Source organism: Loxodonta africana, chromosome 10 (genome assembly GCF_030014295.1).
Source record: "Loxodonta africana isolate mLoxAfr1 chromosome 10, mLoxAfr1.hap2, whole genome shotgun sequence".
Classification (NCBI taxonomy): domain Eukaryota; kingdom Metazoa; phylum Chordata; class Mammalia; order Proboscidea; family Elephantidae; genus Loxodonta; species Loxodonta africana.
In genome coordinates, this window is record NC_087351.1 from 27,460,545 (window position 1) to 27,476,713 (window position 16,169).

The window sequence follows — 16,169 nt, forward strand, 5'->3', positions numbered from 1 at the left end:
TGAGGTGTGAGCTTACTGGGCATGTTCAAAGAACTATGAAGAGAAGCTGAACCTGAGTATGGAAGATGAGGTTGGAGAGACAGTAGGAACACAGATTATGCAGAGCTTTGTAGGCTGTTATAAAGGCTTTGGTTATTACTAAACAAGACAAGAAGCAACTGAGTTTTGAACAGAAGAGTGACAAACCTGCCTTACCTTGTTAAAGGATCACTTGGGCTGCGGCCGTATGAATATACTTCAGAATCTCAAGGATAAAATCGGGGAGATTGGTTAGAAGCTACTGCAATAATCCAAAAAAATACAATGGTGACTTAGATCAGGGTGGGAGAAACAGAGGTTGTAGGAATCATTTAGATTATGGATGTATTGAGATGATATATAGTGAAATTTCACCTAGTAATGATCGGAAACCTCACCAAAAAGGAAACCACACTTTCCTCCCATTTCCACCTATGGCCAACAGGTAAAGCATTCCTACACTCAAAGTTTACCGACAAAGTCAAGGGGGAAGGGACGCATTTGAAGCAATATCCAAATAATTCCTTGAATGCAAGAATTAAAAATGCATAAAGAGTCAAGACACTCCATAAACAATCTCCAAAATCTAAAGGTAGATACGGTTCAATCTAGAATTTAAGAGAAAACAGCAGAGTCGGGCCAACAGATGAAATGATGTAAGCAAAGAAAATGTAACAAAAAACCAAACCTACTGCCATCAAGTCAATTCCAACTCATAGCGACCCTATAGGACAGAGTAGAACTGCCCCATAATGTTTCCAAGGAGTGGTTGGTGGATTTGAACTGTCAACCTTTTGGCTAGCAGCTGAGCTCTTAATCACCCGCACCACTAGGGCTCCATGTAACAATAAGGGACCAATTATTACCTGCTGCCTGAGCAAATCAGAACATACATCTGATTCTCAGATTAAATGGGACATGTTTTATTTTAACTAGTGCCAACTTTTGTGTGATATAATAAACCATTAAATGTCTGTACTTAAAAAATTAATGATATAGAAGTAATCATAACCTCAATTAACTATTTTGCTTAAAAAATCAGAAATTGTGGGAACTGCTGTCAAAAAACAATATGTGTATAAAATAAATAAATAAATGTAAAGAATAAACTTAAAATAAAAAAGTGAAATTTAGGCAAATGGAAAGAAAAATCTAATTTCCTAATTAAGAATTCCAGTTCTTCCTATGCTGTTCTATTCTCTGGCTCATTTTCAATGGTTTAATATTTAATGACCACTTTCTTAAAAAAACAGCATTTCTATTAAATATTAACTGAAAGTTATTTCAACAGAAACTACATTGTAGGAAAATCAGCAATAAATTCTATTTAGTACTGGGCTGAATAATGTACCTGGATGAGAATTTATCACATAGAAAAACAAAAGTCACCATAGTACAAAACAAGTCAACCATGAGTTATGATGGATAATTTCCTTAAATGTATGATCTTTCCGTATTGAACTAAGAACTATTTTGCAGAAGTAGAATAGTAATGACCAGAAGTAGGAGGCAGAGTCAGAATCCACACTTCTTTTGACAATCAGGTCTCCAATGTACACAACTTTATTGTACTACTCAACACAATGCAGAGAAATTATGTTCTTTTAAGTCTCTATCTTTAAACCAATGGTTCTCAGTTGAAGGTGTTTTATCTCCCAGGAGACAATTGGCAATGTCTAGGGACATTTTTGCTTGTCGCAACTGGGTGTGCTATCGGTATCTAGTAAGTATAAGCCAGGGATGCTGCTAAACATCTTATAACGCACAGGACAGCCCCTTACAACAAAGAATTACCCACTGTCATCGCCTTCAAGTTGAATTCCGACTCATAGCGGCCCTAAAGGACAGAGTAGAGCCACCACATAGGGTTTTCAAGGCTGCCCTGGTGGTGCAGTGGTTAAGAGTTCGGCTGCTAATCAAAAGGTTAGCAGTTCAAATTCACCAGCTGCTCCTTGGAAACCGCATAGGGCAATTCTACTCTGCCCTATAGGGTCACTATGAGCCAAAATTGACTGGTAGGCAATGTTTTTTTTGGTTAATCTTTATGGAAACAGAGTGCCACATTTTTCTCCCGCAGAATACCCGGTGAGCTCAAACAGCTGATCTTTTGGTTTGCAGCCAAGCATTTAACCATTGCACCACCAGGGCTCCTCGCAACTAAGAATAAACCAAAAAAGAACTCTTCTCTGCCCCCACGTTGCCACAGAATGGATTCTGACTCACAGAGACAACTAAGATTTGCCCAGCCCTATTTGTCAATTGGGGAAACCCTGGTGGTATAGTGGTTAAGTGCTACGGCTGCTAACCAAGAGGTCGGCAGTTCGTATCTGCCAGGCGCTCCTTGGAAACTCTATGGGGCAGTCCTATTCTGCCCTACAGGGTCGCTATGAGTCCGAATCGACTCGACCGCATTGGGTTTGGTTTTGGGTTTTGATTTGTCAGTGGAAACCCTGGTGGTGTAGTGGTTAAGCGCTACCGCTGCTAACCAAAAGGTCAGCAGTTTGAGTTCACCAGGCGCTTCTTGGAAACTCTGTGGGGCAGTTCTACTCTGTGCTGTAGGGTCGCTATGAGTCTGAATAGACTCCACCACACCGGGTTTGGTTTGGTTTTTTTATATGTCAATAGTGGCAAGGTTGAAAAACCCCGCATTCAACTATGAACTTCTTTGGGGCAAAGTCAGAGCCTTCTGTGTCACCTTATTCCCGGGATTGCCCAGCACCACTTTCTAGGAGCAGCAGCTAACTCAAATGTCAGTGTCTAAGAAACTGGGAGTTTTGATAGTAGAAAAAAAAAAAAAATCGGAACACCTGGTACTGTCTAAGTGTAATGAGCCTGACTCTGAGACATGATAGCATAACATGATGATAGTGAATTTTTTGAAGTGTGAGAGAATTCGACCAGGAAACACAAAAAGGAGGGACTTAAAAAAAAAGAAAGGAAGCAAAGCAAAGAACCAAATGCCAGAAGATGTTGAAATGTGTATGGGTTGTGTCTTCAGAGTTTCAAAGACAAGAATACACAAGGCTAGAGGAAGGCATCTGACTGCCACTGAAGGATGATTAAAAAAGTGATGTCTGAGCCATTGTTTTGCTCTGGGTAAACTGAGATTGTTCTAGAACACTGTGAATCTTTTGTTCTCTAGGACTTTTATCCGCCACCATAAACTTCTTTTCTTAGTTAAAGTCCATTAAGATCTCAAACCATGACTCTGCAACTTTCACTTTCTAGACACCATTATCTATTTAGTAGATTTACATGGGTTTGGTCAATCTCCCAGAAGAGATTTTCATCCATTTTAAAATTTATAGTTGAAGAAAGTAGAGAGAATGAATGTCCCAGTGATCACACCATGGAAGTAAATCAGTAAGGATATAAAGCCAGTTTCTGCTCCAGTCCACATAACTCATCAGTGGCATATCCCAATCATCTGAGACCTATTACTGGAGAACTCAGTATTTCTCTTGTTTGGCCATCCCTATCCGTCATCACTCTAAAAGTCCAGAACTCCCCCTGATTCTAAGGGAACTTCCTGATTCTTCATTTTAAGTCCATGTCCACTTGTCTGTAGCTCTGTGAAAGTAAATACAGAGTTACCAGGAACCCTCTCATATGAATCTTTATTCTAGTTCAGTTATGTATGAAATTATCCCTTCCTTTCACCTTTGCTCTGAAGACACCCAACTTTGTCATTTTCTCTGGCTATTTTACATTGTGGAGGCCAAAATTAGAGAGGGAGGAAAAAAAAAAAAACAGAACTAAAAGTCTGAAAACATACACCATAGTATAGTTAATACCATTATAGCATTTTTTTGGCATCACATTGAAAATGATGGTAGGTCTGTTGTCAGGCACACATGTGGAGCCAGGAGAGTTCTCAGGAAGACATTTTACCAGTAAATCCTTCTTCCAATTCTGTGTGTCATTTAATCCTGGTCTCAAAAAATACCATGTAGCATCAGTCTCTAATGAACTTCTTCTTCTTTTAACTTTTCTGCAAAGATAGGAAAAAAAAAAAAAAAAAAAAAGCCAGAAAAAGTGGTCTTGACTTTTGTCTTCTGGGTGTTATTAATTTCCCTTCATTCCTATCAAAGAAGCTAATGAGATAAAAAATCAGTACTTTGCTAAGTCATTGTCTTAGTTCTCTAGTGCTCTTATAACAAAGAGAAATTTATTCTCTCACACTCTAGGAGGCTAGAAGTCCAAATTCTATTTGCCAGCTACAACAGAAGACCTTCTGTCTGTGTCGGCTTGGAGGAAGATCCTTGTGATCAATCTTCCCCTGGTCTAGGAGCTTCTCAGTGCAGGGATTTCATGTCCAAAGGATTCATTCTGCTCCTGGCACCACTGTCTTGGTGGTATAATGTCCCCCTGTCTCTCTGCTCACTTCTCTCTTTTATATCTCAAAATAGATTGACTTAAGAAGCACCTAATCTTGTAGATTGAGTCCTGCCTCATTAACATAACTGCCTCTAATCCTGCTTCATTAATATCATAGAGGTAGAATTTACAACACATAGGAAAATCACATCAGATGACAAAATGGTGGACAATCACACAATTCTGGAAATAATGGACTAGCCAAGTTGACACACATTTCTGGGGACACAGTTTGATCCATGACAGTTATCATTTGAATCCCAAACTGAAAAATCCCTATAATTATGACTCAGATTTGACTTTATGATAATGGGAATTTGAATAACCGTTGCTGTCAAATCTATTCGGACACATAGCAACCCTATAGGACAGGGTAGAACAGTCCCATAGGGTTTCCAAGGAGTGTCTGATGGATTCGAACTGCCGACCTTTTAGTTAGCAGCCATAGCTCTTAACCACTATGCCACCAGTTTTCCAAATGGCTTATCTGTGCTGAAGACACTGCATAGTGCTGATTCTGAGACATCTCCTCCATACCTTTGTCTTCACTCTGAAAACTCCAAGACATATTTCAAGTACTAGGTAAAAGTAAAGTCAGCTGCTTGCCTTTCTCCCTAGTGTGATCTATTCCATTCTCCCTACATTATAGCCTGCCTGGCCACAACTAAAAACTTATTTGATATCTGCTAATGAAGATTTTGACACCTAATGGAGAATTGGAAGCCCTGGTGGTATATTGGTTAAGTGCTACAGCTGCTAACCAAGGGGTCTGCAGTTCAAATCCACCAGGTGCTCCTTGGAAACTCTATGGGGCAGTTCTACTCTGTCCTATAGGGTTGCTATGAGTCGGAATCGACTCGACAGTACTGGATTTTTTGAATGGAGATTTTGACCCCACACTGGATTTTCTGAAACTAGATTTAATAAAACAAGTCCAATTTTTCTGCTTGTTGTTATCTTGACTTCCAATCTTTCTAACTACCTGTACCCAGACAGAAGGATCTTCAGGTAATTACAGTACCTTGGTAGCTGACTCCTGTTTTCACCACTGTTGTTATATAAAAACCTGAAAAGTAAAAAAAAAAAAAAAAAAAAAAAACTGGTTAATTAACAGCACTGGAGAATAATGACCAGGTGCTGTTACAAGGAACTGGATTTGTCAACCAACATCAGGTGGTCTAGGGAATTGTCCCTGGAACCTGATTGGTTTGGTAAGATCTAACAATATAAATATATATATACACACACACACATATATCTTATAATGTGTCACCGGATAGGGGTCAAAACTGTGACTGGATGTTTAGCAATCGTTATCTGGGAATTCTGACTAGCTCATTGTTGCTTTTAGATGCAGAATGCCTGGGGAGTATGAAGACATTTACTTATGGGCAATTTGATCAAAATCATGTGGATTTCACTATAAATTTCAGTTTAAGCACAGTTTATGCTGAATAAGCAGGAGATATGACTTGAATCACATTAAAAATATATATAAACCTACACATCTATGGTCAACTGAGTTTTGACAAGGATGCTAGGTCCATTTCACTGGGAAAGAAGAGTCTCTTTAATAAACGGTGCTGGGAAAGCTGGATTTCCACATGCAGAAAAATGAAACAATCTGTGCCTCACACCATACACAAAAACAAATTCAAAATTGATCATCAACCTAAATGTGCTAACTAAAACCATAAAATTCTTAGAATAACAAGCAGGGCAACACTGTCAAGCCTAGCATTCAACAATGGATTATCTGATCTAATAACAAAACCACAAACAGCAAAAGACAAAATAAATGAATGGGCCCTCAAACAAATTAAAAATCTTTCTTCGTGGACATGGAAAGGTTTTACCAAAAAGTGAAAAGACAAACTCAGCTGGGAGAATAGCTTCAGAAACCATATATCAGAGATTAGATAGTAAAGCCAGGGGGCAATGAGCTTATGTTAATGAATGTCTTAGTCATCTAACGCTGCTGTAACAGAAATACCACAAGTGAACGGTTTTAAAAAACAAATTTATTCTCTCACAGTCTAGTAGGCTACAAGTCCAAATGCAGAGCATCAGCTCCAGGGGAAGGCTTTCTCTCTCTCTTGGTTCTGTAGAAAGGTCCATGTCATCAATCTTCCCCTGGTCAAGGAGTTTCTCAGCACAGGAACATTGGGTTCAAAAGGATGCTCTATTCTCCTGGTTCTTGTTTCTTGGTGGTGTGATTTCACCCAATTTCTCTGCTCACTTCTCTCTTTTATATCTCAAAAGAGATTGGCTTAAGACACAATCTAATCTTAGAGATTGAGTTCTGCCTCATTAACATAACTGCCACTAATCCTATCTCATTAACATCATAGAGATAGGATTTACAACAATAAGAAAATCACATCAGATGACAAAATGGTGGACAATCACACATTACTGGGGATCATAGCCTAGCCAGTTGATAAACATACTTTTGAGGGACACAATTCAATCCTCTATCAGCAAATTCTCTGTTAAGTACTGCCAGGAATTTCTGTCTGTGATACAGATTACTGTTCAAAAAAAGGAAGAGAGAGGGAGATGTCTCCCTGTTCTGAAGGCCTCAAAGAAGTCTACCCTATATCGTATTTCTATTAATTACTTCTTATAAGAATTACTCCTTAGGCATTAAGGCACAAAATTATTATCATCTTTATTCATAAATACTTTACATGTAATTCCTTTACTCTTTTCAGAAGTGAATGTTACTCCTTCCCTAGTCAAAGAAGCAAAAGTCTAAATAACAGTGTCCAGATGATCAACTAAATGTCAGGAAAAGAAAAGCTTCTCTGTGAGTTTGACAATCAGCAATGAAACTTCATTAATCAATGAGGACTCTTCACAATACAATCACTTAAGAGATCTTCCCGTAATTTACTAGCTGTCTGCATACTCTCTGCATTGCTACCTTCATTTCTTGATTCCTCAAAGTGTAAATAATAGGATTCAGGAAAGGGGTGAAAAATGCATCAAAGATGGCCAAAAACTTATCCAGGTTTGTGGAGGAAGACGGACATGTACAGAAGAATATCAAAGGACCAAAGAACAAAACTACCACAGTGATATGAGCTGAAAGTGTGGACAGAGCCTTGGATAAACCAGCTGAAAAGTGTTTCTGAACAGTGAGAAGGATGACGATATAGGAAATGATCAGTATGAAGAAGGAGCCCACAGAGATGAATCCACTGTTGGCCATGGCCATGAACTCTAGTCGGTAGGTGTCTGTGCAGGCCAGTTTGATGAACCTAGGAAGGTCACAGTAAAAGCTGTCCAACACATTGGGGCCACAGAAAGGTAAATTTACTACAAACGCCAATTGTACCACAGAGTGTATAAGACCAATCATCCAGGCTGCCACTAAAAAGAAGATGCACATTTGTGGGTTCATAATGGTCAGGTAGTGGAGAGGCTTACAAATGGCCACATATCTGTCAATAGCCATGGCTATCAGCAGCACCAACTTTGCACCAAAAATAACATGGATGAAGAAGATCTGAGCAATGCAGCCACCAAAGGAGATGACTTTGTGCTTTCTGAAAAGGTCATAAATCATCTTGGGAGAAGTGACTGAAGAAACACCCAAGTCAATGAAGGAGAGATTGGCCAACAGGAAGTATATGGGGGAGTGTAAGTGAGGGTCAGAATTCACAGTGATCATAATGAGGGAGTTTCCCAACAAGCTTGCCAAATAAAACATGGAGAAGAATACAAAGAGGACAAGCTGGATCTCCCAGGTATTGGACAGTCCCAGGAACACAAACTCTGTCACCACAGAGTGATTTGTTCTACCCATTGGGTTTGCCAGCAGCTACCTAAAAGAGGAGAATAGAAAGAAATATAAATTATGAGAATTATATTAATAAAATTTAGGATAAAAGTGGAAATTATTAAAGCCTATCTCCACAGTGGCTGCAACAATGGGCTCAAATGAGCATAGCCACAATTACAAGGATGACGAATTACTGGGCAATGTTTCCTTCTTTTGTACACAGAGTCACTATGAGTCAGAAGCAACCTGATGGCCCCTAACAACAACAGCAATTGCACTTTGGCATTATATCCAGCCTAACATGCTCATGGACTCTAAAATTGTGGTCACACAGAGAAGTTGGTGGCTGTTGTTCGGAGCGGCTCTCTATCACCAAGTTGACTCTGCATTTAATACCGGTGATGGTTAATTTCTTGCAGCCATCTATCCACCTATTGTTGTTACTTGCCGTTGAGATGGTGCTGACTACAATACCCTAAAACACGTAGGATATACCCACTGCCGTTGAGTCAATTCCAACTCGTAACAATCCTGTAGGACAGACTAGAACTGCCCCACAGGGTTTCCAAGGAGCACTTGGAGGATTCAAACTGCCAACCTTTTGGTTAGCAGCTGTAGATCTTAACCACTATGACACCAGGGCTTCCATCTAGAATACAGTATCCAGTTATTTAATGAAACAATAATCTTGTTGCTCTGAAGGTGTTTTACAGATGTGGTTACACTCTCTACTCAGTTGACTTTGAATAAAAGCAATTGCCATTGATGTGAGTGGGGTCTCATCCAATCAGCTAAAGGCCCTAAGAGCAGGAAACTGAGGTTTTCCAGAGAAGAATTTCTGCCTCAACACCATAGCATCAAGTCTTATCTGATTTCTAGCCTTCGGGCCTGCCCTAAAAAGGTCGGACTTGCAAACCTCCATAATCATGTGACCAGTTTCCTTACAATAAATACCCAAATATGTTAAGTAACTTGACCAGAATCATAAATTTATTTAATGTTAGAGTTAGTATTGCAACCCAGGTCCACTGGCTCCAAGATTAGTAAACCCATTGCCTTCAAGCTCATTCTGACTCATAGCAACCCCATGAGCTACAGAGTAGAACTTCTCCTTAGGATTTTCTTGACAGTAACCTTTATAGAAACAGATCACCAGGCCTTTCTTCTGTAGCCCCAGTGGGTGGGTTTGAACCGCTAACCTTTATGTTAGTAACCTGTGGCCCTCGAGTCAATTCTGACTCATAGCAACGCTATAGAAGAGAGTAAAATTGCCCTATATGGCTACCAAGGAACACTTGATGGATTTGAACTGCCTACTTTTTGGTTAGCAGCCAAGCTCCTAACCACTGCGCCACCAGGGATCCTTAGGTTGATAATCAAGTACAAATTATTTGCACCACCCCAGGGCATGTACAAGATCAATACTCTTGCCAATTTCCTCCATCCTTTCATTTACATGGAATTCCCTAAGATTCCATACACACAAAAAAGTGTGGCAGGGTGATAATAGAAATTGTTCAAGAAAGATGAACCCCTTCTATAGCTAATGACTGTCATATATTGACATACCAAACATACTGCTGTTTAACCTGTATGATTAATTACCCCTGACAACTGTCTATCAATTAATTAATGTACCTCAGATTTCCTGATACATTCGGCACTTTGCTAAAACATATGGTTTTATACTAATTGTTGGGGTGAATACTCCATTTTGGAGCAAATGGGCTTCTTAACAGACTCATACCAGAAAATGCCAGATGGACCTGCTCCACTCAACCTCTGTTTCTCCAGAGGAAACTGAAATCTCTGATGAAGTTCCGGCTAAGCACATGGAAGTCTCCTCAATGTGGCCTATATTCAAGTTTCATCTCCTTCAGAAAGTCACTCTTAACTACTCCAATCCAAGTTGTTTCCTATTTCTAGTGTTCCATTTTTAACCCAAATGAATCATAGAGCTATTCCATCTATCATGCTTCCTTACAACCTCCAGAGTGCCAAGAAGAGTGCTGAGATATACAACAGGTCCTCAGCAAGCAGCTTCAGTCTACCATTTTGAGCCACAGTATTCCTATCTTACCATCAATGTCAATGTGGATGCAGAGACTCTACACTCATCTGGAGTTTGATACTAAAGTTAGACTCTTGTGTGAGATTGTGTCATTCTTTGAACTCATCTCTATTTTCACACTTACAACATCTTCTAGCAATTATTTTTATTATTTTCAAAGGAGCTACACGGTATAATGAATAGAGGCTTCAGTATCTAAAAAGCATTATATCACATCCTGCCACCCAATACTTGGTGGTGGTGGGTAACAGGCATTTCTTCTGTCAGCTTTTTTTCCCATCTGTAAAATGGAAATGATTAACATCTCACATAACTATTATGAGAATGTGAAATAGCGTATGTCATCAAATCCAGTGAATTCTTCCTCTGAAAGGCATCTAGTAATGGAATTAACCTATCTGTCCAAAATAAAGGAAAAGATAAATTATCATATAGTAGTATGATGGAATGAATTTTTGAAAAGTAATCTGAGTGAACTGGATTTACATTTCTTATCAAGGATAAATCTCAAAAATATAATATTGACTGAAAAATAATAATATTACCATAATTTTTCAATTATTTATAAATATATACACATGCAGATATCTTACGCAAAGTTGAACAGAAAAGATACCCAACAACTTCATAATAGTGACTTTCCTTGGGGAGAGAAAGAGGGGAATTTGATAGGAACAGTGATTTCAATTGCATTGGTAATATTCTTCTACATAAAATTTAAAATTCTGATTAACCAAAAGACAAAAGTTCATGTGTTAAATCTGAAAGTAAAGTGCACTGTGTCAGTCATATTGCTTTGGTACTTGTTAAAATCATTGATACATGTCACAATGCTTTCTTTTAATTTAATGCATATGTCATGTACCTGCTCCTTTCTCTTCTCACTGTCCCTGCTTTCATCAGCCCTCAGTAGGGCTACTACAAAGCTTCATCACAATTTTCTCCTTCTACTTTTTTTGTGTACCAACAAACACCTATCCACATGCAGTCAGATCTGAGATAGTGTTAATAGTTTAATGGAATCTTTTTGCCTCCACATGATAGGAAAAAAAAAATTTATTTTTTTTTGGCAAGCATCTAATAGAACATTCAAAGCTATTTGGAATCTGGTTCTTTCTGAACTAATTTCCAACAATTCTCCTACTCCATTTCTTGTACCATATGACCCAGAAAAACCTGTTTATTACCTGAAAATGCTGTGCACTACACAGGCTCTATGCTTTTAAACTTACTAGTCCTTCTTCCGTGACTCCCTTTCTACCATATCCACCTGTTGCTATTCTCTCTCTGGAAGAGAAATGAAATCCATTCTTTAAGATAGAGTTAAATTACTTGCTGTCTTAGTCATCTAGTGCTGCTATAACAGAAATAGCACAAGTGGACAACTTTAACAGTTATTTATTCTCTCACACTCTAGGAGGCTAGAAGTCCAAACTGAAGGTGCCAGCTCCAACAGAATGCTTTCTCTCTCTGTCAGCTTGGAGGAAGGTCCTTGTTATTAATCTTCCCCTGGTTTAGGAGCTTCTTAGCATAGGAAGCTCAGGTCTAAAGGACGCATTCTGCTCCTGGCACAACTTTCTTGGTGGTATGAGGTCCCATTGTCTCTCTGATCAATTCTCTCTTTATAACTCAAAAGAGATTGACTTAAAACACAACCTAATCTTGTACATTGAGTCCTGCCTATTAACATAACTGCCTCCAATCCTGCATCATTAATATCATAGAGATAGGATCTACAACACATAGGAAAATCACATCAGATCACAAAATGGCGGACAATCACACAACACTGGGAGTCATGGCCTAGCCAACTTGACACACATTTTGGAAGGACATAATTCAATCTATAACACATGCTATAATGTTTAAATTTCCCTTCCCTACTCCCATTTCCCTCCATAAGAAGAATGTATACCTTCCTCTTCAGTGTTCCTATACATAGTACTTTATTCATGCCCAAAGTAGTACTTATCACATAACAGTATAGTTAGTTTTACATGTATATAGCCTCAGGGAAAGAACTGTGTATTATGTTTCTTTATAAACTCAGCTGCTAACACAATGCTAAGAACAAAAAATGAGGGGAGGTGGACATACCAAAAATGTTACATTTATCAAAAATTCTTTAAAGGATTCAATCATGTGGCGATTATGACCCAGACATAACAAAGGCAGCCTCCTAGATATAAAAGTAAGACTGTTGTTGAAATAGTGATAAAATCAAACTCAACCCATTGAGGTCCAGTAGATTCCAACTCATAGTGGCCCTATAGTACAGAGTAGAATTGCTCCACAGGGTAGGGCTGTGAACCTTTAAGGAAGTAACCTACCATATCTTTTCCCAAAGAGCAGCTGGTGGGTTCAAACTCCCAATCTTTCAGTTAGCAGCCAAGCATTTAACCACTGTGTCACCAGGGTCCTAAAAAAATAGTGGTAAAACCTTGTTTCTGTAGAGTCAATTCTGACCCATCGTGACCCTATAGGACACAGTAGAACTACCCCCATAGAATGTCCTAGGAGCAGATGCTGAATTTGAATGGCTGACCTTTTGGTTGGCAGCCATAGATCTTTACCACTTCACTACCAGGGCTCCCTCTAAAAGAGTGATTAAAACCAAAAACCAAACCCAGTGCCATCAAGTCAATTCCTACTCATAGCAACCCTATAGGACAGAGTAGAACTGCCCTATAGAGTTTCCAAGGAGCGCCTGGCGGATTCGAACTGCTGACCCTCGGGTTAGCAGCCATAGCACTTAACCACTACGCCACCAGGGTTTCCAAAGAGTGATTAGATATTCCAAATACTGTGTTTATAATATCACAGGTCAACAAAAACAGGAAAGAATGTAACTTAAAGATGATTGGAATTATGAAACTATGCCTGATCAATGAAGAAACTGGGTAGAGTTGTAAAAAGAAAACATATAAAATAGAAGATTATGAAAAAGAAGAAGAATTGGGAGAAAGAAAAAATAAAAGCAATTAAAGTGAAAAACTGAAAAGAAAGAAAAAATGGGAAAACTCTATATACTGGCAAAGAGAAAGGCAATCTTTATTTTAAATTAAATAAGAGGTTGTTTAGGAGTTCTGTTGGCAAGATGGCTAAGTGTTCAGCTGCTAACTAAAGGGCTGGGGGTTCGAAGCCATCAGCCTTACTGGATAAGAAAAGCATTACTAAAAAGAAGAACAAAGTGGGAGGCCTCACACTACCTGATTTTAGAACCTATTATACTGCCACAGCAGTCAAAACAGCCTGGTACTGGTACAACAAATACGTAGACCAATGAAACAGAATTGAGAATACAGACATAAATCCATCCACACATGAGCAGCTGATATTTGACAAAGGCCCAAAGTCAGTTAAATGGGGAAAAAGGTCTGTTTGACAAATGGTGCTGGCATAGCTGGATATCCATCTGCAAAAAAATGGAACCCATACTTAACACCATGCACAAAAGCTAATTCAAAATGAATCGAAGACCTAAATATAAAATCTAAAATGATAAAGAGCATGGAAAAAAAATGGGGACTATGCTAGCAGCCCTAATACATGGCATAAACTGTATACAAAACATTACTAACAATGCATAAATACCAGAAGAGAAACTAGATAACTGGGAGCTCCAAAAAACCAAACACCTATGCTCATTCAAAGACTTCACCAAAAGAGTAAAAAGATTACCCACAGACTGGGAAAAAGTTTTTAGCTATGACATTTCTGATCCGTGTCTGATGTCTAAAATCTACATGATACTACAAAAAGTCAACAATAAAAAGACAAATAATCCAATTAAAAAATAGGCAAAGGATATGAACAGGCATTTCACTAAAGAAGACATTCAGGTAGCTAACAGATACATGAGGAAATGCTCATGATCACTAGCCATTAGAGAAATGCTAATCGAAACTACAAGGAGATCCCGTCTCATTCCAACAAGGCTGGCATTTTTCCAAAAAAACACAAAATAATAAATGTTGGAGAGGTTGTGGAGAGGCTGGAACACTTATACACTGCTGGTGGGAATGTCAAATGGTACAACCACTTTGGAAATCGATTTGGTGCTTCCTTAAAAAACTAGAAATAGAACTACTATACAATTCAGCAATCCCACTCCTTGGAATATATCCTAGAGAAATAAGAGCCTTTACATGAACAGATATATGCACACCCATGTTCACTGCAGCACTGTTCATAATAGCAAAAAATGGAAGCAACCAAGGTGCCCAGCAATGGATGAATTGATAAATTATGGTATATTCACACAATGGACTACTACACAACAATAAAGAACAAGGATGTATCTATGAAACATTTCATAACATGGAGGACTCTGGAAGGCACTATGCTGAGTGAAATTAGCAAAGGACAAATATTGTATGAGTGAACAGACTTTAAAACTGAAACTAGTGAAGTATTTACCAATTGATGATAAAGTGTTACATCCATAAACCCAAATTCTCTGAAAACAATATAAAGCATTTTCAGACTCTTTAGCGTTAAGATACACTGTTGAGTGAAATACTGGTTAGCAAAAGAGAAAAATACAGCAACCCTTGTTTTTCATTTTTATGTGCCATCGATGTGTCTTGTCTGCTTACCAAGTGGCAGAGTGAGAATCAATCATATAATCTTTACCAGTAACACAGTGATTAATCCCAGCCTGCACTGAATCCAAAACATTACAAAGACATTTGACATTTTCTAATGTCTTTCACATTACCATAGACTCAGTATTGCTTTAGTTAAAAGTCAAGGTCAGTTAACATTTTCCAGTATGTCAATACCCTTTTTCAAAATTATTGCCCTATATTTTTCAATTCTTTACCCTAGAGATTGTCTGCTCTGATTCAACACAACACTCAAGCCTTTAGGAGATGATTTATGTCCATAGCAATTTCAACAACAGAAGCATGTGTGATACCACAGTGACTCTTCCTATTGTTAAATTTATTTCCATTCTTCCACTTTACATGTATAAAGATTAGAGCATCTTCATGGAGTCTGAGGTTTGCCTGTGTTCTCTTAACATGAAGTGTCACAAAAACTCTTGTAATTGAAGGAAATGATGCTAAGTACAGCTCTACAGGACAGTGACCAAGGGATACTGCAAACTCATGAGTTTAGAAGGAGTTCAGGTGTCAAGGGACTTTGTCCCTAGAGACCTGTTTGGTTTGACCAAAACAACCAAAGATTCTAAAAACTCATAATAAGGCACTAGAGAGGAAGAGGAAAATGAGAGTGGAATATTTTTTGCTTAACTTTTTTGTGTTATTTTGTTGGCCATTTTACAAATATTAGAAGTAATTTTTGAAAATAGACAAATAAAACTAGGATAATTTTATTACATTCATATTGATCATCTCTAGAAGCCAATATGCTTAAATTTTGTAGAGTAAAAAAGTAAGAAAATATACACAAATACTTCATTTTTAAATGATCATATTTTTTGTAATTATGGTTCTGCACAAATTTAGCTTTATAGATGTTCACTCCAGTGAATAGACCTTAAAACTGAAACTAGTGAAGTATTTACCAATTGATGATAAAGTATTTGTGTTACGTACAGAAACCCAAATTCTCTGAAAACAATATAAAGCATTTTCAGACTCTTTAGCGTTAAGATATACTGTTGAGTGAAACACTGATTAGCAAAAGAGCATGTGTAGTATGTTTCTGAGCTTATAAGTACATATGATTATCAAGAGAAATGAATGATAAATTTTGTCAACAAGTACTTCATGGCAGTGGGATCACTAGGCAAGAAAACGGGGATTTTGACTATAAACCTTGTACACATTTATCAGCCAACATGCTGCCAGGATACTCAAATTAGATAACAGGAGAAGAGCTTAATTATGGGAATATTTACAGAGCTGGGGCAGTGTAAAGGAGAACAAAGGTAGGAGCACTATCCCA

General features: G+C 38.2%; 1 protein-coding gene across 1 annotated transcript; it reads right to left on the reverse strand.

Moving 5' to 3' along the window:
• Positions 1-7,128: 7,128 nt before the first annotated feature.
• LOC100676734 (olfactory receptor 4F3/4F16/4F29-like) lies at positions 7,129-8,766 on the reverse strand. Its single transcript, XM_003418621.3, has one exon. The coding sequence runs from the start codon at positions 8,204-8,206 to the stop codon at positions 7,268-7,270; it is 939 nt and encodes a 312-aa protein (XP_003418669.2). The 5' UTR covers positions 8,207-8,766; the 3' UTR covers positions 7,129-7,267.
• Between the last annotated feature and the right edge of the window lie 7,403 nt (positions 8,767-16,169).

Coding starts and splice junctions, on each gene's coding strand:
- LOC100676734 (XM_003418621.3), bottom strand. CDS start 8,206: ATGGGTAGAACAAATCACTCTGTGGTGACAGAGTTTGTGTTCCTGGGA.